General features: G+C 46.8%; 1 protein-coding gene across 3 annotated transcripts; it reads left to right on the forward strand.

Annotated features, from left to right (window-relative positions):
- Positions 1 to 2,333: 2,333 nt before the first annotated feature.
- atg13 (ATG13 autophagy related 13 homolog (S. cerevisiae)) lies at positions 2,334 to 25,727 on the forward strand. Of its 3 annotated transcripts, XM_007904813.2 has the most exons (17): positions 2,334 to 2,657; positions 7,822 to 7,903; positions 8,463 to 8,543; positions 9,983 to 10,102; positions 10,513 to 10,559; positions 11,017 to 11,157; positions 12,099 to 12,139; positions 14,211 to 14,307; positions 16,586 to 16,684; positions 17,836 to 17,926; positions 18,473 to 18,571; positions 18,885 to 19,024; positions 20,063 to 20,180; positions 22,072 to 22,149; positions 23,644 to 23,757; positions 24,649 to 24,777; positions 25,415 to 25,727. In XM_007904813.2, exons 2-17 carry the CDS (start codon positions 7,835 to 7,837, stop codon positions 25,490 to 25,492), a joined length of 1,542 nt encoding a protein of 513 aa, XP_007903004.1. In that variant the 5' UTR covers positions 2,334 to 2,657; positions 7,822 to 7,834; the 3' UTR covers positions 25,493 to 25,727. The 3 variants fall into 3 exon arrangements, with proteins under 3 accessions (XP_007903004.1, XP_007903006.1, XP_007903005.1); XM_007904815.2 differs by lacking the exon at positions 16,586 to 16,684; XM_007904814.2 differs by lacking the exon at positions 18,473 to 18,571 and having other exon boundaries at positions 2,336 to 2,657.

Consider the following 25,727-nt stretch of genomic DNA (forward strand, 5'->3'; position numbering starts at 1 on the left):
CGCCGATCCCATCGAGTCACCGGCAATGATAATAATAATAATAATCCTTTGCATTTGATATAGCGCTTTTCACGTCGGGAGGACGTCCCAAAGCGCTTCACAGAACACACTGTAAAGTGAATTGACTGTATATTTGTGGGCGAACGCAGCAGCCAATTGCGCACAGCAATGTCCCACAAACAGTCGTAGATTGAAAATGACCAATTTATTATTGTTTTTGGGTTTTGGACGGATTATTATTAGGCTCTGTGTGGAGTAAGGAAACTTGCCCAAGGTTTCGCCCTCTGCCTGGAATTGAACTCAGGTCTCTCACTTCCAAAGCGAGTGCTCTAACCACTGAGCTACAGGACTCCACAAAATGAATGATAATAACGATAATGATAATGATAATAATAATAGTGGTCATGATGATCATCCTTGCGGTTTGATAGAGCCCCTAATCACGTCGTCGAGACGTCTCAAAGCACTTCACGGAATAATAATAATAATGATAATAATAATCCTTGCAGCTTGAGACGTCGAGATGACGCGATAAGGTGCTATATCAAACCGCAAGGATTGTCATTGTTCGAATGTAGCGCAATTATTGCCGCTTCCAGACGTCTCGAAGCCCGACACAGAATATGCTGTGAAGTGAACTGACAGTAAATTTTCTGGGCGAAACACGGCAGCCAATTGCACGCGGCAGCGTCCCTCAAACAGTTGTGGATGGAGTGAATTTTTTTTTATCGTCTGGCAATGTTACCGGATTGAGCAGGGTTTCATTCTTGCCAAATTAGGCATGTGTTTTTGTTGTACACTACAGTACAGTCTCCACAAAGTCCTGTTACCCCCCGCCCCCCACCCCATGTGCTTTTTTTAAAGTTCACTGCACTGAAACATGATGCCCCTTGTATTTCAAAGTACTTAAATATATTCAGTAAAGTGATGAACTGTATTTAGACATCCAGAGGATCGGTGTGAGTGATTGCCATCATTTTCAAGGCAGATGATAATCCGGCACCATGTTCACTGCGACTCCTTCCGTAACATGGACAGAGTGACCAGGCAAAATGTATCTCTGACAGCTTGTTTCAGCTCCTCCGTAGTCTCATACCACTGTTTTGTAACGGGGGGGGGGGGGGGGTTTAAGAGGACTTTGTGGATACTCCATAGTGTGTGTGTGCCTAATTTAAAATTTATTTTAATTTTTTTCAAAAGCACTAACCTAAAATAGCCACTCTGCTACTCATCGAAGGCAACACATAATATTGAGCTTACTTTGCGTTGAGCGTTTGGTAAACTTTGGTCTCCAAACGTATTTTAATTTCTGACATTAGCTGCATCAACTGGGTCTGACCAAGCAACATCTCTCACAGTCAGAACCATACCTGTCCAATTGAGACAAGGGAGTCAGTTCCAGTTTGTTACCAAGCTGATTCATGAACTTGAGGAAATGTGGCATGGTACCCCCACCTCCCAGTAAATGAATGAATAACTTCCCTTTGGGTTTTAAGGGTCACCCAGATAACAAATTGGAATCTAGTTACAGAGGCACCTCATAAAACATAAGTGAGCTGCCTCTTGCTTCTTGTAATCTCCTTTGGCTTGCACTGTCCTGCCATTGCCTTCATTCCGCTAGCTCGGGTCTGCTGCTTGACTCACTTGGCAGCAGCCAAATGACACCCCTTTCTGCTTAGAACTCCCTACCCCAAATCCCTTTGCCTTTCTGTCTTTAAAAGAAGTGTTCTAGAAAAAAAACAAGAGTGTCAGATGATGATGATACAACAACAACAACAAGATTCCATTTATAGAGCGCCTTTCACGTCGGGAGGACTTCCCAAAGCGCTGGACAGTTGGGTCGGGACCCGAGCATTGGGGGGGGGGAATGGTCAGGGTGAGGGAGGGAGCGAGGAGGGGGTAGAGAGTCGAGAGTCGAGAGAATAATAATATTCCTCGCATTTGATATAGCGCCTTATCACGTCGTTGAGACGTCTCAAACAGATCCCCGGAATTGTAATGATTTCGGCCCAATGCACTGCTCAGGACGGCTGTCACGTCCTTGTTGTGTCAATTGCACGAATGGCTACAAGGGTCTGACTGCGGCTGCGCGCAGCTCCTCCTGGCGCCAGCTGCATGCTGGGAGTTGTAGTTCCGTGACGTGGAGGCCAGTGGCAGGGGACGGCGCTGCGCAGCCGCAGAGCCGAACCACAACAAGTGAGCGGCGCGATCCCGCTCTGCACTTTCCACAAACTCGGCGGCTCCCGGTTATTATTTACTCGGGGCCGGTTTGCTTCCCCGTGGCATTGGCGGGGTGGGTGCGCGCCCCCCGACCGCCGCGCCCAAAAAAAAAAAAATGTACATATATTATTTCGCCCCTTATAAAGCTGTGAACAAAAATTAGGATGTTGCGTTTTGATTGATGGTGGGAGTTTTTTTCGCGATGGCGAAAGTGCGGCGCGCGGCGTGGCCCGAGGTAAACACGCGCCGCTGCGCCGTCCCCGCGTCCTGGGGGGTTCTTTTGACCCGAAACCGGGCCTTCGCCGCTTGTGTCCGACCGTCGTGCGCGGCTCCGCTCCGGGAGCAGCAGCAGCAGCAGCAGCAGCGGCGGGAGGAGGAGGAGGAGGAGGAGGAGGGGGATCGTCCTCGGGCCAGTCAGGCCGCTGTGATGTTTGGGGGTGAGTGGTGGAGGCCGCGGCGGCTCGGGCTGTGGGGGAGTGCGGTCAACACCACACAACCGAGCGGGGCCCGAGGGCCCGAGGGCCGGGGCTGTCAGCGCGGAGCTGAGGGGGAGAGACAGACAGGGGGCGGACAGGCAGAGGGGGAGGGGAGGGGGGGCTCTGGGTGATACACCCCCGGTCAGGGTTTGCCAGCAATTAGAATAAGGTCTGAAGCCCAAAATACTCGCCCCAAAGTAGCCCAGAGTGTGTGTGTGTATATATATACCCGAAATATATATCTATATGTGTGTGTGTATATACCCGAAATATATATCTATATGTGTGTGTGTATATATACCCGAAATATATATCTATATGTGTGTGTGTATATACCCGAAATATATATCTGTATGTGTGTGTGTGTGTATATATATACCCGAAATATATATCTATATGTGTGTGTATATATACCCGAAATATATTATCATAAATATTATCATAAATATTATCATAAATATGTGTGTGTGTGTGTTGCCCACCATAGATAGCAGATAGTACCAATTGTAAGAACAGCTTTGCCGAAGGGACGGGGGGACCTGTTTTTCAGGTTAATGTTTAAAATAATGAGTCACCCGCGCCCTCCTTTCCCCCAAACCCCGTGTTTTTTTTCCCACACACGCGAAAGGGAGTACAAGAAACACACGCCCCGGTCTGGCGGTGTCGGCCGAGCACCGACTCTCCTCATCTCCCAACACCGCCTCAACCACAGAGCAAAACCTGACCAGTAAACACCCACCGGGTTTTATACAGGAAAATAGATCTTCTCCTAACACCGCTCCCCCCCCCCCCCCCCCCACACACACACACACCAAAAACCATCTAATTTTCATTTATTTATTATGATCATTCGTAATCAAACTCCTCGCGTTTGATACGGTGTGGAGGTGTAGTGACTGTGTGGGGGCTTTTGTTAGGCGAACGTTCATAGGAATTTGCTGCAGCAAATGTCAACACAATCGCCATTTCATTGAATCCCCAAATAATATCTGGTTTCTCAATCCGAAGATTCCTCTGTTTCCTCAACTTAACCCCCAAAGCAACCCCTGGGTGTGTGCTGTGATCCAGTGAACATTAGGGGCCCCGAGTCCCAGTGCAAACGCCAACAGCTGCATTTGGCTAAATTAACAAATAATTGTGTCCCATGACTTGTTTTCGAAGAGGAAACGGATCCCGAATGAAAAAGCGATCCGTTTTCGAGGTTCGAAATCGATCCCCAGTCGTCAGTTGTCAAAATCCGCGTTCGCTTCTTTTGAAAATAAAGCACTGCAGTCAATCGAACAAACTAATACATTTCATCCATTCCTCGGGGATGATGTGGGGGAACAGATGTGGGGAAGTGTTGTGGACTCAGTGATGGGCTGAGCAGGAACAGGGCCGGAGTGCTTTCAACGAGAGGTGGAATGAAGTCGAAACAGACTGAACCATCAGTGGTTTATTTAGCTGTTAAAACCCTGAACTCTCCTGGGTCACAACCCAAAAGCTTTTCCTTTTTTTTTAAAAAAAAAGAGTGGCGTTTTGATCCAGAAAAAAAGAAGCACAAGAACCAGGGCCTCGGGAACTGCAAACCTATTGATGGGTATTCCGACTTTATTTAAATTGCGGTGCGTTCAGAACTGTTGGAAGGGGAAACCGATCAGAAACGATGCTACCAGTTCACTTGTGAAATCGGGTCCCCAAGAAAATCCGACTCCAGCATCAGAGGTTTATTATCTTTATGGTTTTAAAAAGTCAAAGCTATTGGGGTGTGGGGGTGTGGGGGTGAATGATCCCGTTAACTGGCAGAATGCCCTCTGCCCACACGCAGCTCGGATGTGTTTGTGAGACACGGCGCCCGTCACTTTGCCACACACTGTGACATTTGTAACCCGCGTGAAATTTGGGAGCAGAGAGGGACATTAATAGCGCTGTAAACCGGGGATCGCTTCTGCATTGTCGTGCTTTTCAACCCCTCTTCTCCCCCACTCCCTCCCTCCCTCCTCTCCCCCCCTCTCTCCCCCCCACTCCCTCCCTCCCCCCTCTCTCCCTCCCTCCTCTCCCCCCTCTCTCCCTCCCCCTCCCCCCCTCTCTCCCTCCTCCTCTCCCCCCCTCTCTCCTCTCCCCCCACTCTCCCTCCCTCCTCTCCCCCCCTCTCTCCTCTCCCCCCACTCCCTCCCTCCCCCCTCTCTCCCTCCCTCCTTTCCTCCCCCCTCTCTCCCTCTCCTCCTCTCCCCCCCTCTCTCCCTCACCTCCTCTCTTCCTCTCCTCTCTCCCCCCTCTCCCTCCTCTCCCCCCTCTCCTCTCCCCCACTCCCTCCCTCCCCCCTCTCTCCCTCCCTCCTCTCCCCCCCTCTCTCCCTCCCTCCTCCCTCCCTCCCTCCTCTCCCCCCTCCCTCCTCTCCCCCCCTCCCTCCTCCTCTCCCCCCCTCCCTCCCTCCTCTCCCCCCTCCCTCCCTCCTCTCCCCCCTCCCTCCCTCCTCTCCCCCCCTCCCCCCCTCCCCCCTCCCCCCTCCTCCCCCCCCCCTCCTCCCCCCCCTCCCTCCCTCCTCTCCCCCCACTCCCTCCTCCCCCCCCCCCCCCCCCTCCCCCCCCCCCCCCCCCCCCCCCCCCCCCCCCCCCCCCCCTCCCCCCCCCCCCCTCCCCCCTCCCTCCCTCCCTCCCTCCCCCCTCCCTCCCTCCCTCCCTCCCTCCCTCCTCTCCCCCCACTCCCTCCCTCCCTCTCCCCCCCCTCTCCCTCCCTCCTGTTCCCCCTCCTCTCCCCCCCTCCCTCCCTCCATCCTCTCCCCCCTCTCTCCCCCTCCTGTTCCCTCCCTCCTCTCCCCCCACTCCTCCCTCCTCCTCTCCCCCCCTCCCTCCCTCCCTCCTCTCCCCCCACTCCCTCCTCCCTCCTCTCCCCCCACTCCTCCCTCCCTCCTCTCCCCCCACTCCCTCCCCTCTCCCCCCTCCCTCCCTCCCCTCTCCCCCCCTCTCTCCCTCCCTGTCCCTCCCTCTCCCCCCCTCCTCCCCATCCTCTCCCCCCTCTCCCTCCTCCTCTCCCCCCACTCCCTCCCTCCTCCCCCCCCTCTCCCCCCCTCTCTCCCTCCTCTCCCCCCCCTCCCTCCCTCCCTCCCCCTCCCCCCTCCTCTCCCCCCTCCTCCCCTCCCTCCTCTCCCCCCTCCCTCCCTCCCTCCCTCCCCCCTCCCTCCCTCCCTCCCTCCCTCCCTCCTCTCCCCCACTCCCTCCCTCCCTCTCTCCCCCACTCCCTCCCTCCCTCCTCTCTCTCCCCACTCCCTCCCTCCCTCCTCTCCCCCACTCCCTCCCTCCTCTCCCCCACTCCCTCCCTCCTCTCCTCTCCACACCAGAAAGTCGACGGTGGTATGAAGGCAGCCTTCCGAAATGTAGAATATTCTCCTGTGTGCTCCAAATCGGGAGATGGCCTGAAAGTGTTAAATCTTACTGTGTAAACTCACCTTTTAACAGCGCGTTTCGTGGGTTGTGTGTGTGTGTGTGTGTGTATGTGTGTGTACTGGATAACTAGGTTAAGTTTTGTTGAAATCAGCTACAAACTGATTTGAGTTTAAATCTCCTACTGTCTCAAATTGTAATATTTTAGCCCGGGTGTTATCAGGTTTTCGAGCCACTGATATTTCACTGTGTTTATCCGCTGATTTTCAGCACTGTATGTAGAATCGCTCACCCAAAAAAAAAGCCAATGTTTAAACACTATCCTCCTGAACAGGAGGAGGTGATTTGAAGGTAATAAGAGAACTCCTCTCGGGTTTCAGATGACGATGCACTGATTTAACCTTATTGTGGTCTAAAAATCTGGCCTGAACCTGAATTTTAATGAGACGGTTTCTGGAAGGTACTTCCTCTTAATTTTTATCACTGGGTAAGCTAAATCAGGAAGAGGTTCTGCTCTCTCTCTCTCTCTCTCTCTCCCCCCCATCCCCCAACATATGTGCGTGGCATATAAGCTGCAATGTAAAGTGAATCACTATTTACAAAAACAGTACTTGCATGCTTTTAAATTTATTTATTAGCAAATGACCTGGATTTTCAGACGATTCCAATAATAATACACATTTCAAAGTTTGACACGCTCACGCCTTGTTGGAACTGAAATGAGTAGAGCAGGGTCGTCCATAATAATCCTGGCATTTGATATGACGCCTTATCATGTCTTCGAGACATCTCAAAGCGCTTCACAGAATATACCTTAAAGTGAATTGACTATATGTTGTGGGTCATGGGGAAGCACTTCCCCTGGGATGTCTCCAGTTTATTTAACACATTTTGCAGGACTTTACTAACCAGCAAGTTCTCTGTGGAGATCGAAAAACACAAAGTGTGGGGTTCTGTAATGCCTTGTGAACACAGTAACACAATTAATGCTTAAAGATAGCAGAAGGATTGGCTATATCATTTATGCCATCCCAGCATTTCCATTCTTGCAAAATTGATGAACATAATTATAATAATACTTGCATTTGATATAGCGCCTTATTACGTCATTAGACATCTCAAAACACTTCACGAATATATTGTAAAGTGAATTTGACTGTATTTTGTTGGCAAAATGAGTACCTTTTGTTCTGAGTTTGTCTACTTAAAGCGCTAATGTTTACACACCACAGGAGAGTTCTGTAGGCCAAGGGAAATGCCTTGTAGCCAGACCAGAGTTTTGCTTAATTTGTCTCTCCCCACCGCGCCCACTCCCTCTTTCCCCCCCCCCCTCCCCATCCCCTCCGCAACTCATTTCCCCTTTGCTCTTTTCCTCAGAGTGGCTACTCATGCTGGGATACAGGTAGCATCAAACCTAGAAATAACTCTTCATGTGCAACCAAGTACAATGAGCAAAAGCAAGCTATTGACCATGGTCCATTGATCCTGTTATCATCTCACGTTCAACCAGAGGCTTTCTGTTGGGGCCTTGAGCCTGGATTAGGATGAGTGAAAATGGGAACAACTCCAGTGTCTTTCCTTCCCTCCACCCCCTCCCTAACCCTAACTAACTACCCTGCCCCCCACCCCCCACCCCCCCCCCCCCACAAACACACAGCAGGAAGGAGAGAAAAGATTTCCTAATTGCAACTTTGCAATCTCTTTTACTTGATTTACTCTTTACAAATCAATACTAGTTACTCTGTTTTTTTTCCCCCCACCAGAATCTCTATAACCATGGACAGTGAACTGAACCCTCAGGATAAGAAGGACTTGGACAAGTTCATTAAATTCTTTGCCCTGAAGGTAGGAATGTTTCTACATTGGTACAGCTTTGCTGACCAGACTTTATTTGGAGACTATATCACCTTACATAGCAAGTGAGGTGAGGATTGCAGCTCCCATTAGTCTTCCCTCTGGTCTGCAGTTCTGTTCAAACTAAATAAAGCTCAGCTGTCGATTTGCCTCTTCATTTCCCACATTCATTTCCTTAACATGAGACAGAACAAGAATCTAGGCCTGTTGTTACATAATAATAATCCTTGCATTTGATATTGCACCTTATCGTGTTGTTGAGATGTCTCAAAGTGCAGAATATATTGTAAAGTGGATTGACTGTACTTTGCAGGTGAAATGCGGGAGCCAATTGCGCACAAAATTGTGTGTACTGCTGCTAACCACCGAGTACTGTTGATATCAACGATGTTCAAATTCCCAGCTCGTTTTTGAAGCTTTATTGCAGAGTTTGTAAAGTTTATGGCTGGTTTCTTCAAACTCGTGCTGTTAGAAAAAAGACAAAAATATACAAAATATGACGAGATCTTCAATAATTTTTAAAAAACTTTTCTATCTATCTGTCTGTTAGACCGCGCAAGTGATTGTGCAGGCGCGACTCGGAGAGAAGATATGCACCCACTCCTCCTCCTCTCCAACAGGCTCAGACTGGGTAAGTGGATGGGTTTTGTGTACTCTTGACCAGCTCCGGGTGGATTGAATTGCATATCATTCCTTTTACAACAACAACAAAATTATATTTGTAGAGCGCCTTTCACGTCGGGTGGACTTCTCGAGGCGCTGGACATTCAGTGTTTCAGTCCCGAGCTGGGGGTCGGGATCGGGGAGGGTGGAAGACAGGGGGTAGTAGGTGGCCAAAGGCAAGGTTGAACAGGAGGGTCTTGATACGGGTCTTGAAGGAAGCAGGAAGCAAGGGAGGGGGTGAGGCAGGGGACTGCGGGGTGGAGTTCAGAGGTTGGGGGCAGAGTGGCTGAAGGCTCTCTTTGTCTTTTCCCCCCCAGAATCTTAATATAGTATAATACATTGGTGATTTTTATTCTCTCTGCATCAGAACTGAAGTAGAAATTAGTTTTGCGTCCAAACCTAATCCTGTTTTTAGGGATTAGGAGTTTTCAATTATAGCTTAATATTGGGTGAGAGTGGAAGCTTGTTATCTCATGCTGGATGATAATAATAATCCTTGCATTTGATATAGCGCCTTATGACGTCTTTGAGACGTCTCAAAAAGCTTCACGAATACACTGTAAAGTGGATTGACTGTATTTTTAAAATGTGTTTATTGGAACCTTCTAAGATTCTAAAAATAGGTCATCTGTGGTAAAGTGGTAAACTTTAAAAATAATTTCATTTGATGGGCCAAATAGTCTCCTATTATGCTGAAAATTCTGTGATTCTGAACAAGTGTGGATGTGAGATTAGAGAAGATCACTGTAATCGAGAAGGTCTCCAGGGCTGCGATTCTTCCTGCACGGGTCCTGTTAACCCTGTAAGCCAAAGGCCTCACGGGTGGGTAGGGGCGTCCTAATTGAAGAAGCAGGAAGCTTGCCAGACAGTATTTGCAACAGCAAGCTGGTTAAACTCCAGCAGTACCTCCAAATGCTTATTCTGGGGTCCCCAAGCCTTGGCTCTTGCCAACCTGCGCCTGTTACTTTCCGGGATTAGGTGACTTTCCGGGATTAGGTGAGCAGGGTGTTTCCCTCTGGGTAGACAGTGCACCATCCATACCAGACAAAGGAAAATCGGAGGAGGGTAGGGTGGAAAGATGAGATCAAACAAGGACCTTCTTCCTCTGAACCTTTGTGTGATCTTTGGGTGGGAAAAATTCATCCACATCTGTTTGTTGGACACTGCTATACGCAATTGGCTGCTCCGTTTCGCCCACAAAATACAAGTCAATTCACTTCACAGTACATCCTGTGAAGCACTTTGAGACATCTCAACGACGCAATAAGGCTCTAAATCGAATGCAAGGATTCTTATTATTATTAACTCGTGAAATGTACAGTTGGGGTAATGTAGTTGGATGAGTTATCCTGCGATGCTCTCCTGTAGCGAATGAAACAATAACGATTGTGGCATTCCCTGTTGCAGTTTAATCTGGCAATAAAGGATATCCCTGAAGTCACCCATGAAGCCAAGAAGGCACTGGCGGGACAGCTGCCGGGAATCGGCCGGTCAATGTGCGTGGAAATCTCTCTCAAGACGTCTGAGGTACAGCTGTGAGGGCTTGATTTTAAATATTCTGAGTAAACTAAGAAATAATTCCTCCTCTTTTCCCCCGCACTAGCCTCCCGCGCAAAATATTCTAACTGCTTGCTTAAGCGAAAGAACACGCTCTCCAAATATGTAACTACTTCAGATTAATATTATCAAGCCAAAATATTTCAACCGAGATTAGAAGTTGTGTGATGGAAAAACAAAAGCATGGAATGAAATTTATGAGTGTCTTCATAGGAAAATAGGTTACAAATCTATGTCCCCTTTCAAGACACTGCCATTTTATTTATTCGCCTGCTTCAGTTTGGGGACTTTAGTGATCAGCAAACACCAGCTGCCCTGGTACTAAAAGATGATTAGGGCTCTGGTATGTATTTCAATCCTGTTTCTATTTCATGTGACAGGGAGATTCCATGGAGCTGGAAACATGGTGTTTGGAAATGAATGAGAAGTAAGTTTGCCTGTCGAGGCTCTCATCTTTGTTGAAAGTTGCGCAAGCTTTTTTTNGTGTCCTCGAGAAATTTAAACTAGAGGCAAAATACTCCAGATGCTGGAAATCTGAAATAAAAAAAACAGACGTCGCTGAGATCACCCAGCATTTATGGAGAGTTGAAAATGAGTTAACGTTTTCTGTTTTTAGCGACTCCTATTTTCATTCTCAAATTAAACTGTTTGTTCATCACGTGGACAGTAGAGGGCCTTGCACGACATAGAAGTCCTCATTCTGACCAGTGTTGTGAAGGGGAGGGAAAGGTACCTCATGGTGGGGAGTGGGTGTTTAACTGTTACAAGTAAAAGTCAGATACTCACATTCCCCAATCACAGCAAATAATCAAAATAGATATTATATTAGAAATAACACAGGTGACGATTTTTTTTATATTGCTATTTTTTCTCTAATTGCTCAGGTGTGACAAAGAGATTAAAGTTTCCTACACTGTCTACAACAGACTCTCTTTGCTACTGAAGTCTCTCCTTGCAATCACAAGAGTAACGCCTGCGTATAAACTATCCAGAAATCAAGGGCACGACTACGTAATCCTGTACAGGTATAAAAAATGCTAGCCTATTATTCTCTCCAGCTTTCACCTTCTACCTTCGCGACTGGAAGACATTGATTTCTTTCCGCTTCTGATGGATTGTGGTTCCCTATGCCTCGCATAAGCAGCTGTTGGTGGGATGGTGGTTGTGTGGTGGGGGAAGGAAGGTTCCATTTTGTGTTTGAATTTGCCCGTGAAGTGCTTCTTAGGAGATCAAGCACATTATCAAATAAATTTGTATTGTGCAATCGCATCAGGAGGTTTCTTTTTGCGCATTGCCACGATGGAGATTTCCTTGTAACATATTTACGAAAAGCTGTTTGCGGGACTGAAAATTTATTCAAGCAGGATTGCAGATTCTGCATTGTGAGCCAGTGTTTGGAAGAGGACAGTGTTTAATAATTAATAATATTTGCATTTAATATCACGTCATCGAGATGTTTTAAAGCACTTATAAAGATTTTACAGTAAACTATTTTATCAGTAATATTCCTTGCATTTGATATAGCGCCTAGAAGCACTTTATAGACTATACTGTAAAGTTTATGAATTGACTGTATATTTTATGAGCGAAGCACTGCAGCCAATTGCACACAGTAGTGTCCCACAAACAGTCATGGATTAAGTAACCAAATTATTAAATTTTTTGTTATTTTTGAAGGGATTATTACCCTGGAAAAGCAATTTGATAATCGATAACCAACCAACAATTTTGGAGACATGCTTGGCAGAACTACCCCACAAACATCCGTGACTAATTTTATCTGGGGAATTGTTGGTTAGCACAAGGGGAGAAACTTCCTTCTCTTTCTCAGTAGAACTATCCACGGGATCTTTAATGTCCATCTAAACAAACGCAGATGGGATCTTGTTTTAACTTCTCGTCCGTCAGAAGCAGCCCCAATAAATGCATTGGCTTCCATGCCAACTAACTTTCTATTTTGTTTCAGGATCTATTTTGGAGATGTGCAACTGAATGGTCTGGGTGAAGGTGCGTTCCTAAATTTTATTTAAAACATCCGCCCTCCACCCCCGCCACCCACCATCCCCACCTCAAACCCCACCAACTTTCCTCCTGATCCTCCTAGAGTAACGGATCTGCTTACCTAACACGCTGCCAGAGCGTTGAGAGAGATTCCCCGTGATGCCTCTGACTCGAAACCTGATCACCAAAACTTGTCTGGTTCATTTTGAAAATGGCAATAATAACAAATTGCATTTGTGTAACGCCTTCAATCGCAGGAGGACATTGCAAGGCGCTGGAAAGTCAGGGATTTGGACCCAAGCAGGGGGTTGGGATAAGGAGGGGTGGAAGGCAGGTGGTAGTGGGGTGGCAGAAGGCACGGTCAAAGAGTAGTCTCTTGAGGCACGTCTTGATGGAGGCAGGGGAGAAGAGAATTGGGTGGAGTTCCAATGGGTGGGGCAGAATACCTTTTGTCCATCAATCTGTCTGTGCTGGGGGTCTGGTCCACATGTTTATCACTCCTTTCACTAAAAATATTTTTTTGCATTTTCTATTCTCTTGTCCTGATTTTTAAAGATAAGGTCCGTGCAAAAATGCTTACTGCTCTGTGTGTCTATGAGGTTATGTTGCATATACAATCTGTCGTCTTCAATATCGACTCGAGTTCAAGGTCTGCTTCATAAAACATCAAGAGTACCTCCATTTACAGTTAATAAGTAGCAATCTAGATTTGTTACAATGGGATCAGACAGGGAGGTCCCCACAAATCATGTTAGTGAAGCCAGCATTTTTATAACGGGCTTGTTTGCACTGTCTGGGAGCTGTTCAATTCATTGCAATCCTTTTCTGCTTATGTTTTGCTGTGTACGAGAAGTAAAACTTAACCAATACAGGTTTACGTACAAACCATTTACTACTCACTGATGACACCAACCCCCCACGCCCCCCACCCTGCTCGGATCCTAATCCCTGTCTGTTCAGCGCCTTGGGATGTTCTCCCGACGTGAAAGGTGCCTTACAAATGTCATTTTGTATTATATTGTGCTCTATTGCTGATCTGTTTAACTAGTGAGAACGGGCGTCATAAAGCCTCCGCTTTACTCTTCCACTAATGATCGTGAGCTTATGCTTTTGGTGCCAAGCCGCTCCAGGCCACTCCAGTTATGCCACAGGTTTAGTTTGTTCGAGCCCCGCTAAGAACGTTAGCAGCATTAAAGGGGTGTGCAAGCACCGTCCTTTAATACCTTGCACAGCGTGCAATGCCAAGCATTAATGTGCTTCCACTTGTATTGCTATTGGATCAGGACGCTCTCTGAATTAAACCACAGCGAGGACTGGCTTTAATTTGCTCCAGTTTTTACACAAGCAGTGAGGTGCTTGTTCTGCGATTCAGCAGAGTGTAGTAATTCCATGTGGGTAACATAAGTAATAATAATCCTTGTAATTACTATCATGTCTTCAAGAACACACTGTAAAATTAATTAATTGTATTTTGTCGGTGAAACGCACTAGCCAATTGCGCACAGCAGTGACCCACAAACTGTTGTGGATTGAGTGACAGCATTTTCCTTTATTTTCTATTTTTTTTGGAAGGGATTATTACCCCCGGAAAAGCGATCTGCCAATCGACTAACAACGGGATTCCTACTTACTGCTAGGTAAACAGGCGTGTGGAGTAAGGAAAATTGCCCAACGTTTTGGGCTGCGGGGAATCAAACCCAGTCCTTTTGCCTGCGAGGCGAGTTCTCTAACCACAAAGCTAAAGTACTGCACTAAATGGAGGATATTGAATTATACTGTGGTACTTTCCAATTCAGCTGCGATGTGTAAAAACGCAGCATTGTTTAGTGGTAAGTATGAGGCAGGAGCACAAACTGTCACCTCCCTGTAGTTACCTGCCAGGAGGTATCAGAGGCTGCTTAGCTTTGACTTTCCCCACGCACACACCCCTTGTCCTCCATTGACCTGCAAAATGTTTCCCAACACTCCCACCCGGATTCGCCATCTTTTCCCTTTTCAAGCACGAGGTATACTGTTGTGAAGTATTGAGGCCTTGTGTTCCATGTGTCAGAGACCGTTTCTCTCTCTCTCTTCCCAGGTTTCCAGACCGTGCGAGTTGGAACGGTCGGAACCCCTGTGGGCACAGTCACTTTGTCATGTGCTTACCGCACCAACCTGGCTTTCATGTCGAGCAGGTAAACTGGTAACGTCCCAAGCTGAAAGCAATTGGAGGATTGGACACCTGGGTGCAGGCGAAAACTAATAGCCCCAAACTATATCAAATGGCCAAATCCTTTTAATTGGCAGGAATACGTCTGGTTCCATTTTAATAATAATAATAATCCTTGTATTTGATAAAGCGCCTTTCATGTCGTCGAGACGTCTCAAAGCGTTTCACAGGATAAGCTGTAAAGTGGATTGACTGTTATGCGAGTGACCAGCGCACAGTAGTGTCCCACAAACGATCATGGACTGAGAGACCATTTTTGGTAACAACACCCTCCATAGTTTCTTTACCGCTACTTATGCTGTTCGCCTCCTCCAAATGTTTGTCACTCTTTTCGCTGAACACATTTCTTTTTCATTTCCTATTCTCTTGTCAGTTTTTAAGCTAAGTATCACACAAAGGGGGATATGGATGTATTGTCAGAATTTCCAATTTACCTGAATAACAATAATCCTTGCATTTGATATCGCGCCTTAACACGACTTCGAGACGTCTCAAAGCGCGTTACAGAATATCCTGTAATGGGCAGCGACTATGTATCTTTGGGGCGAAGCGTGGCAGCCAATTGCGCACAAAGTGTCCCTCCCACACACAGTTTTGGATTGAGTGACCAATTTTTTTTTGAAGGAATTAATATCTCCAGATAAGCGATTCCCCAATTGACTAACAACCACGTTCTCACATACTGCTAGGTAAACGTGTCGAGCAAGGAAACTTGGCCAACGTTTCGCCCTGCCTAAAATCGAGTGCTCTAACCACTGAGCTACAGGATTATTATAGAATCATAGAATAGTTCGGCACCAAACGAGGCCAATCGGCCCAAAATTCCTGTGCCAACTCTTTGGAAGAGCTACCCAATCAGTCCTACTCCCCCGCTCTTTCCCAACATCCTTGTAATTTTTTTCTTTTCAAGTTCCTATCCAAATCCCTTTTGAAAATTATTGAATCTGTTTCCACCACCTTTTCAGGCAGTGTATATAAGGCCATAACAATGGCAGAAATAAATTCTCATCTCCCCTTCGGTTATTTGCCAATTATCTTAAATCTATGTCCCCCAGTTACCGACCGACCTGCCAGTGGAAACGGTTTCTCCCTATCTACTTTGTCAAGACCCCTCATAATTTTGAACACCTCTATTAAATCTCCCCTTAAACTTATCTGCTATAAGGAGAACAATCCTAGCTTCTCTAGTCTTCACGTAACTAAAGTCCCTCATCCCTAGTACCATTCGGTTAAATCTACTCTGCATCCTCTCCAAGGCCTTGATATCCTTCCTAAAGTGTTACTATTAAGGAATAGATTAGTGGGGGAAAAAAAGATGTGGCTCCTTTCTGGAAGTTACAGGAAAGAAAGGCCAAATGCTGACGGGTTCTCTCCTTTCCAGCTTTGACTTTTTTTCTTAACATTTTTCAAGCTTTCTGAAACTCATTCCTTGTTGAGTTATAGTTCTTTTCTCATCGTTCATTAACTGCGTTTTTTTTAATGTCATTGTGTTAATGTCATCTATTGCTGCCGTTCCATCTTTGATACTGTGGTCGGGTAGTAATCAGCTCTGCAGTGTCTGTGCCAGAGTTTATCAGGGAACAATCTTGAAGCATATATTTGACTGTGCGGTAGATGTACTATCACAGAGCCTTGTAAGTCCTTGATCTTATTGTTATATTATATATTATTTTAAGAAAAAGTTCCATAAGACCATCTAAGATATCTTCAGTCCATGCGTTTTAATATCTTGAATCTTTAGCTTTAAGAAAAAAGTGGACTCTTTCACTGGGAGAGATAGAGCTTTCTCCTCCCAATTGCTTATAAGAGTTATTGTCAAGTAAATCTAACCAACTGAGTTACATGGTCAACAACAACATGTATCTATATAGCGCCCCTCACACAGGGTAGCGTCCAAGAGCGCGATGGACACGACGCCGACACCGAGCCGGGGTGGGGGGAGAAGGGGAGGTGACCGTAAGCACGGTTGAAGAGGAAAGTCTTCAAGCTTGACCTGAAGATGGGGAAGAAGGAGGGATAGAGGGAGAGTGTTCCAGAGTTTCGGGGGGTAGTGGCTAAAAGAGAGCACGAGGGATATGCAGGGGCCAGATCTAGTCGAATGTTGTTGGTGGGTTGGGAAGTTGAGTAAGCAAGTCGGAGAGGTAGGGATCTTTATAATAGTTTATTAATATTATTTTTAATAGGTCGTTATCTTTACATATTTTTTAAAAAAGTTACTATTTTTATTGTGAATTATTTCACAGGCAGCTGGAGCGGACCCAGCCAATCATGGGGATTATCATAGACCACTTTGTAGATCGTCCCTATGGTGGATCTTCACCACTCCACCCATGTAACTACAGGTGGGACAGTGACACACAATAACTTGAGTCTAAAAGCTCAGAGCGTTAGCTGTACTGTAGCGCAGGACATAAGCTTAGCGAGCTCATTTCTTCTCTCTCCGGATCTCAGTGCATTCTGTTTTGCAGTTTAACATTGCCCAGAATTGAAAGTTAAATGCTAAATTCGGCAATTTCACACCAGCCACGAATAAGTTACGGTTGGACCCAGGAAGAGCAGCTTACCAGCCTTTAGGCATATATTTGGCCATGTGGTAGATTCAGTAATCTCACACTGTCCAGCCTTGGATTGAGGCTGCCCTTAGTGAGGCTGTGTAGAGAGAGCTTTACTCTGCATCAGACCCACTCTGCTGCTTCCTGGATGCCAATTGGCGGAAAAATGGTTCATTTCCCAGGTCTGACATCTCAATTTTAGTGGCGACAACTTTGAATTTAATTTTTTTTAAAATTTACGCAATTTACCATAATTTTCTTTTTTCCATTTAATTTGTTCCGTTATTGTCTTCTATTCCCTTATTTGCCATCACCCTTTGGTTAGCTTTTACTTTCAAGTTAACGCTGAAGTTTAACTCTTTAGTGCTCGATTATTAGTGTTATTATTAATTATAATTTAAGGATTATTAATAATAATCGTTACCTTTGAAACACCTATCTTTGTTTCTTCCACTTCTGAAATTGATTTTAAAAACTGGTCCACCACCAAGCAGAGACTCTGGGCCATTCTCACAATGTCTTGGGGTGAACAAAAATGGCCACTTTTCTGTACCCTATTGTACTATTTGTCTCCCAACACCTGGTCCACGCTATTGGAAACCTGCTAATTGCTTCAGCCAATGTCACTGTACCCTGACAGTTGCAAGTAATTGCACGAGAATGGGCCTGATAAATGGCTTTTCAAATTTACACGTTACAAATTTTGTTGTTCCATGTGTGGAGTGGCTGACCCTCTCCTCAATACTTTAAGCCAAACCGTGCTAGTTACTGTTGGGATGTAACAGGTTGACGATAAGCCTGTGGTGTTCAACACCGTGGCACCTTTCAGAGCAGGCAGGTTTGACAAATGTTTTGAATTTCAGTGAATTTCGCCCACAAAATCTCTCTGCTCTCTCTTTGCCCCACCCCCTCTCCCCTTCCCCCTCCTCCCCGATCTGCAGAGTCAGCGAGGACGATACAGGACAGTTTCCCTTTGTGGAGGACTCCCAGGAAGTCTGTACCACCTCGTTCTCCACCTCTCCTCCCTCCCAGGTAAGGAGTAAGGGAAATTTTTGTGAGTCTATCCAAATAAAGTGTGTGAGATAACTACTTAGTGAATTCGGATTTCATTGATTCATTCATTCATCTAAATTCAAATCTCTGTTAATATATTTCCAGTGAATTTGCTTGTCTCAGAATTTCTTGTATGTAGTGTGCTTTAATCTCCGTTGCAAATGCAGTATAATCTTGACCAAGGAAATACCAATCTGCACGGCTCACACTAGTATTTAGTATGCTTGCTGTCACAGTGGGAAAGAAATGGCGACGATCAGAGTTAGATCACTGTTCCCCTCGATACCCATCTTGATGTTTTATCACTGATTGTTGTAAATTTCGATGGTGTTTGTTTCGTGTACAGAATGATGTCGCTTCCCATGGCTTCTGTCACAAGCGTTCTGGATTTTTTTTTCTCTCTCTCGTCAATCCGAACTTTTAAAAGTTTTGGGGATTCTGATGCATGCAGCTCTTGCTCATTTCTCTCTAAGTTCTGTTTCTCTTTTCTTCTTTCTCTTTTGTGTGTGTCTGTTCTGTGCACAGTGTATGTTCACTGTTAGTAAGACACATTTTCAGACACCCAAGCCAATGGTGACGGACACTCTGAAGGTCCCCATGCTTGCTTTGGTCTTTTCGCATCAAGTGAGTTACAACAGGGAGATTACTGGAATCTGCCAGTACTTGGGACGATATATAAATGCCTTTTACTTGCACGTGCATTTTCTGTCATGAGTTGCAGTCCTCAGAGGCACTTTGCATTTGGAGCACGAAATCCTAACTTGACCGAATAAGGCTCAGCTCCTAACATCCTTTACTAGACGTATGAGTTATAATTCTCGTGTTGCATTGTAGCTCGCCCTAAATTAGTGACCTTTTACCGCGAGTGTTCCTTAGTTCGGTTAGGGATTCTAAGTCGCTCCTGTTTTGATAATCCCTGACTTACTCTCCTTCCTAGATGGTTGTCCCCGGCAAGGAGGGAGGTATACCTGTTCTGCCTTTGCATCCTACCCACGGCATTCAGGCCGAAGCTGACAGACTGACTGTCTGTCACCCAGGGGATCTGAACCGGCACGGTCACACATCTCCTTCTACCAGGTACGGTTCAGCCACTTGTGGACGGGGAAAAGGTGGGAAGGTCATTCTTGTAGGCTTTCAATGGAACAAGGGACTTTGACATTGAGCACTTGGATCCCCTGACCTGACTTGGCATGAACCGGTCCGTTTCAGGTTAACCAGGTTTTGATTTCTGGCCATCTTCTAGTCTCCATCAAAGGACTTTCCAGCCAAAGTCTAGCCCCACATCAGACCCATTTTTGCACTTGCACAAAACCCTTGACGTAATCTGAAAGGAAACTCATGCTTGGCAAATCTGGTCTGATGTTTTGAGTAAACTATTTAGCTCGTAGATGAGGACTCTCAAAAAGCCTTTGATGCAGTGCCATGGAATAGGCTTGTTGCGATGATTAGGGCCCGTGGTGTTAACGTCAACCTGACAGTATGAATAGAGGCTTGGCTGCGGGACAGACACCAGGGAGCTGCAGTAAATAGATGTTTCTCCAACTGGCTAGAGGCAGCTAATGTTATGCCCCAAGAGGACTGCTCTTCTATAAATGATCTTAATGAAAAATTCCAGATGATTTAATCCACAGAAAATAGTCAATAAGAGTAAAATCTTTTCCTTCTTTCTTTCCTCTTTCCTTTTTTTAATCTCTCTTTCTTACACACGCCAACCCCCTCCTCCTCCTCCTCCTCAATAGAGGCTAAAGAGTTCTGAGTAGTTTAATTTGGGATATTCTCAGCAATCTACTTTACTCATTGAGTGAAGCGCATTCAAAGTTTTGCTATGAAAAGGCATTATATCAAACATATGTAATTTGTGTCTGTTTGGCACCGGGGACTGGGGGCCAGTGCCCTGGAGGAGTCGGTGTATTGAGGGCTGGTTGCTGGAATGGGTTGCCCTAACGCGATTGCGGGAATAAGATACGTTGTGGGAGTGGAGAGAGTTTTGCTCATTGCCTGATTTGGCTGTGATCGCTGCCCTCTATTGACTGGGCCTGATGTTCCCTGGCTAGTGCTTCAGCGATATTCTGTTCCCTCTCGACGACCTCTGTCTAATCAACTGTTTTCTTGAAGCGATGAAGGAGAAATGCTGACAAAGAGCGGTGAGGGGAAGAGTCGTTCACCCCAATGTCTTCTGGAGCCCCCCTTTACCAGAAAAGTGGGGGCTTTCGTCAATAAGCCAACCAATCAGGTATCGAGTCAGTGTGAAGTATCTTCCTGTGCTGAAAATGTCTCTCTTTCTATAATGAAGAGTCCCGTAAATACTATCTAAACCTCCGTTCACACATGCTGTTTAAAACACCCGGGTCTAGAAACGGTGCATAATAGAGCCGAGTGTTAAAGAAGCCGTTTCCTCGCTCTGCCTGGTTTTACCTTGCGTTGAGGTTGCCCAGGGCATCATTTCATTCCAAGGTACTGAGCAATATTGCTGGGTTAAAGCTGTTTGACTGACCGCCTGCCCCCCCCCCATTTGGAGTCAGATGTACCAGCGTGACAAACTCTACAGGCTGAGCTGCAGAATGTAGACATCAATTGTGGTTAATTTCACTACTTAAAATACTACTTTAGTATTAGGTCATTCAATCCACGACTGTTTGTGGGACGCTGCTGTGAGCAATTGCCTGCCGCGTTTTTCCCACAAAATATACAGTAAATTTACTTTACAGTTAATCCTGTGAAGCACTTTGAGAGGTCTCAAAGACGTGATAAAGTCCTATATCAAATCCAAAGATTATTACTAATGTCCCTCAACTATGGGAATGCCTGTGGAAAGCTGTCTAGTCAGCACCAACTGTTCTCAGGAATGTTTGCAGCGGTTGCTGGGCTCACCTCCAACACCAGGAGGCTCTCTGCCCCTGTGTGCCATGTACAGGAGCACAGCCAGTGCTGCACATGGATTACTGTCCTTCCATATTCTGTGGGTTGAGGTCTAAGCCTCACCCCCTCTTTGACTTCCTCAAGTCCCGTGTAACTACCTCTCTCTTTGACTGAGCCTTCCGCCATCCTCACATCCCTTCTACCCTTCCTGACCCCAACTCCCAGCTCAGGTCAAAAAAAACCTGACTGTCGAGCGCCCTGAGATGTCTTACCGACGTGAAGGGCCCGTTACAAGATTCAGTCCTCAAAGATTGAAAAATCCACTTGGGTACATCTTCCTTCCCCACCCCATGACCCCATCCAGACCATCCACGCCACCTTCTTCCTCTGCCACGGCTCCTGCCGCTCCTCCCTCCTTACACTCCTTTGCCCCCATTTCTTCCTCCTCCATTTCAACCACAACAATCACCCACATGAAGCTCACCACCTACTGCCTCGAATCCCCTCCCCACCCAGCTGCCGGTCACTCAACTCCCCCTCTCTTCCCCTGCTGGCCGACACGGTCAACCAGTCTCTCAAGCTCTGTTCCACTCTCCCTGAAAACCGCTGTTATCACCCCCCTCCCCAAAAAACCTACCCTGGATCCCTCTAATCTCACACAATACCATCCCATCTCCAACCTACCCTTCCTTGCCAAAGTCCTGGAACACATTATTGTCACACCTCAGTCACACCTCTCCCTCCACTCCCTCCTCGAGCCCCTGCAGTCTGGTTTTTGCCCTGACTGCCCACAGCACAGAGACATCGCTTGTCAAAGACACAAACGACATCCTCGCTATCTGTGAACAGGGCTCCCTCTGCCTCCTCTTCCTCCTGAATCTCTCTGCTCCGTTCAACACAGTCAACAATGCCATCCTCCTCCACCGAAACTCTAGAACACTCTCTCTCAATCCCTCTCCCTTGCCCCCTTATCCCTCTCTCCCCTTTTCCAAATCTCACCTGAAAATCTTCCTTTTCAACCGTGCTTATGGTCACCTCCCGCCCACCACCGACACCCCCCCCCCCCCCCCCAGCTTGGAGTCAGGCTCCACCACTGTTAAGTGCTCTGAGACACTACTCTGCGTGGTGGGCGTTATATAAGTGCAAGTTGTTGTTGTTGTAACTGGGTTCATGCATTTTCCTTGCAATGTGCTGTGAGATACAATCGCTGTATAGATTCCGTCTCCCTGTTGAGCTAAATCACTTGCCGATCCCGTGTAACGCAGGTCACCGCTGCCGGTATGGATCTGCCATTCGCTGTATTTGCACCAAAGAATGTTGAGCCGGAGGACACGGACACCATGGTGAGTCTGGCACGAGCTGAACAAGGCACCCACAGGGGTCGCTAATGGGGTCAGTCTCCATAAACTGGGCGCACTGTGTGGTTTTGATCCATTCTGTGAAAATACCACCTGACGAGAGAGAGAGAGAGAGAGAGGGGTCGGGGGAGGTTGGGGTGAGAAAGCTCTTTGACCCATTTGATCTCATCCTTCCAGCGTGCCCACCCTAACTTCCTCCCTGCAATTAGATGTTTGAGCTGCTTCTCAAGCTGTTGCATTGCCCTGGTGCCTACCACCCCTCCTGGCAACCCGTTCCAGCTATTGTTAAGCACTCTGGGACCCTAAACCTTTGTGACGAGCGCTATATAAATGCAAATTGTTGTTGTTGTCTGGTTGCCTTCCTAATGTCTGGCCCTGGGAAAGGTTACCGAAATGCAAGGTGAATTAGTGCCTAGCACAAGCTTCAATTTTGACCCCATGGGCTCTGGGGGGGACACGATTTCCACTCCGGAAGGTGGTTGGGGTGGAGGGGATTAAATGCAAGTCTGCTGCTGGGGTAGGCGTGGGGGGGCTCGTGCTCCATTTTGTCGCACCGATTTGCAGGCAGTCAGGTCGCGTGGCAGAAGGAATGGTGCTCAGTAGCCAGCTACCTGGCGATGGGTGAAGGGCACCTAATGGTTGACTGTCCCCTCCCTCCTGCATCACTTCTTGAGGGGCTGAACTGAAATGCAAAGCTTTGTCCCACAGTCAGTCCCCACGTCCTGTATCTCCAGGGGAGCACTCGCTGCACCAGATCACAGGCACAACTGCCTTTGTCTGAGCTGAGGAATGGTGAAAGATCAGCTGTGCTTCCACCAGTGTCTAGATTCACTCTACTTACTTAGCATTCCTGTAGCTCAGGAAGCGAGAGACCTGGGATTGATTCCTGGGCAGAGCGGAACGTTGGGCAAGTTTCCTTACTCCACACGCCTCTATTTATCTAGCAGTCAGAAGGAACCCGTTGTTAGTCGATTGGTGGAGCGCTTTTCCGGCGGTATTTATAGAAAAAAACAGTCATTTGGACACTCAATCCTCAACTGTCTATGGGACGCTGCTGTGCACAGTTGGCTGCTGCATTTGTCCTCAAAATACACAAGTCAATTCAGTTTACAGTATATTCTGTGAAGTGCTTTGAGACGTCTCAAAGACATGCTAAGGCGCCCTATCAAATGCAAGGATTATTATAGATTTACTCTATTTAATTAGCATTTCAGAAGGTCCAGAATTTAGCAAATTGCTTAATTGAGTCTTAACTTCAAAGCTAGTTTATGGTTGGTTCTTAAGAGACTTGTAGCACACCAGCTTCAAATTTAAGGCAGACAAATTCTGTACGCTCTTAAAATGCTACAAAAAAAAGTAAGTCAGGTGGGATATTCGCCCTTTTTTAGTGGCTAGGCTGGATTTATAGGGCACAACCTGCTCGCTGTACAGTTGGCCAGCGATCCATTTGTACCCCATTCTTTGTGTTCCGAAACGCAGGTAAACCCACCCGACTCTCCCATCGCAGAATCCCCACTTCACGTCAGTCTTCACTCTGGCCAGTCCAGTGGGAGCAGCGGCCATACCCAGGAGGAGTTTGTTGTGGTGGAGCTTGTAAGTCATTTCCTAAGACATTTTCCTTAGCGTTCCTTTACTGTTCACAGGCCCCAGGTGCTGACTTCATTGTCTGCTGTCCACATGTGTTCAAACTATCTCTGCAGGGGATGCGCTCTGGGACTCTACCCTGTGTGATGGGTGCTGTATAAATGCTAACACTGTTGTTGTTGATGCTTGAGCAGAGGAATGGTTGGGGGAGAAAAGCAAATTGGCTTTACACACTAGTCCTTTTTACGAGCAATTTCACCTCACCGCTTCACAACAACAAATGACATTTACACAGCGTCTTTCTCGTTGGGAGGACGTCCCAAGGCGCTGGGCATTCCGGGATTTGGACCCGATCTGGGGGTTGGGATCACGAGTGGTGGAGGGTAGGGGTGGGAGAGTGGCCAAAAGCGCGGTTGAAGAAGATAGTCTTGAGAGAAGCAAGGGAGGGGGCGAGGCAAAGGGACTGTGGGATGGAGTTCCCAAGGAAGGGCGCAGAGAGAGAGGCTTTATGTTTCTACTAAGAATCTGAATTTAGCCACTTTGTTAGCAATTTACCAACTAATGAAAAAAACCCTCTCACGCTCAGTCTTAATATCGAACACTTCCCTAGATCCCTTCTTATCCAGACATTCTACCATTGGTATCTCACTGTTTTAGTTTATGACTGATGCCTGATATGAGCCTGGTGAATTTACAGCACACCCTCTCTGTGGCTCTGATTTCCTTTCCATAATGGGATGTACACAGTATTCCAGTTGTGGTCTAGCCAATATCCCATCCAAACAGTATATCCTGTGAAGCACTTAGATAATTTCCCCCAATGTGAAAGGCGCTGAACCAGATGTTAGAATTATTATCTGGGCTTGGGATGTAACAACGTTCTGTCTATCACTGGTTTAGAAGCCTGCCTTCTCCAAGGATGACTTTCTCCCTATGGACCTGGGCACCTTTTACAGGGAATTTCAGAATCCTCCTCAACTGAGCAGCCTGTCTATAGATATCAGTGCCCAGTCGATGGCTGAGGATTTGGTAAGAAAGACTTTAGTTAAAATCTAAATGAATAGCCCGGCGAACGGCTGTAACATTGTTATTGTGATTATTTTTATGGACAAATGTAATAGACATTTGCTCCATTGAGCCACCAGCAGCCATGAAGTAAATAAGTAATTTATCTGGAGGATCGTTGGCTCCGAAACCAAGGAAAAACATTGGCACCTGTGACAATGCAGAGCTTTCCCAGCATGAGACTCCAGTGCCTGCCCAGAATATGAGCTCAACTCCCAACGTGGAGCTTGAACCCAGAAGCTTCTGACCCAGAAGCGAGAGTGTGTGTGACGAAGGAGGAAGGTTGAGGAGTGGCTCGTTCTCACATTCTTCTCCAGCCTCCTGCTTGTCCCTCGTGCCCTCCACTTCACCATCGGCGGCGCACTTTCACCCACTACCCCCCAAAACTCTGGAACTCGCTCCCTCAATCCCTCCGCCTTGACCCCGCCTTTCCCATCTTCAAGCGCGATCTTCCTCTTTGACCGTGCTCACGGTCACCTCCACCACCCCCTCTCTCCCCCCTCCCCCCACCACCCGACTGAAGTCGTGCTCCACCACTGTCAATTGTTCTGAGAATTTGCATGAGAGGTGCTGTATAAATTGAAGTTGTTGTTGTTCCCAGGACTCGCTGCCCGAGAAGCTGGCCATCTATGAGAAGAACATGGAGGAGTTCGATGCCTTTGTGGACACTCTTCAGTGACCGATTCAGTCGGTCGATCTGGTCCCAACGGGGACTGAAAGACATTTTCTTTTACTATAAATACAATGTATATATTTTTAGAGGTACAGAATCACCTTATTTCTATAGATGTTCTATCTGCATTCTGTAAGTACCTTTTACAGTTGTGTTCATTGATTTGCTGCTGTAACTGAGAAGTGGAAATCAACCTTAAGGCATATTGTACACACCACTGTAAATACCTTGTAAAGCCAAA

Source organism: Callorhinchus milii, unplaced genomic scaffold, assembly GCF_018977255.1.
Source record: "Callorhinchus milii isolate IMCB2004 unplaced genomic scaffold, IMCB_Cmil_1.0 Scaffold17, whole genome shotgun sequence".
NCBI lineage: Eukaryota > Metazoa > Chordata > Chondrichthyes > Chimaeriformes > Callorhinchidae > Callorhinchus > Callorhinchus milii.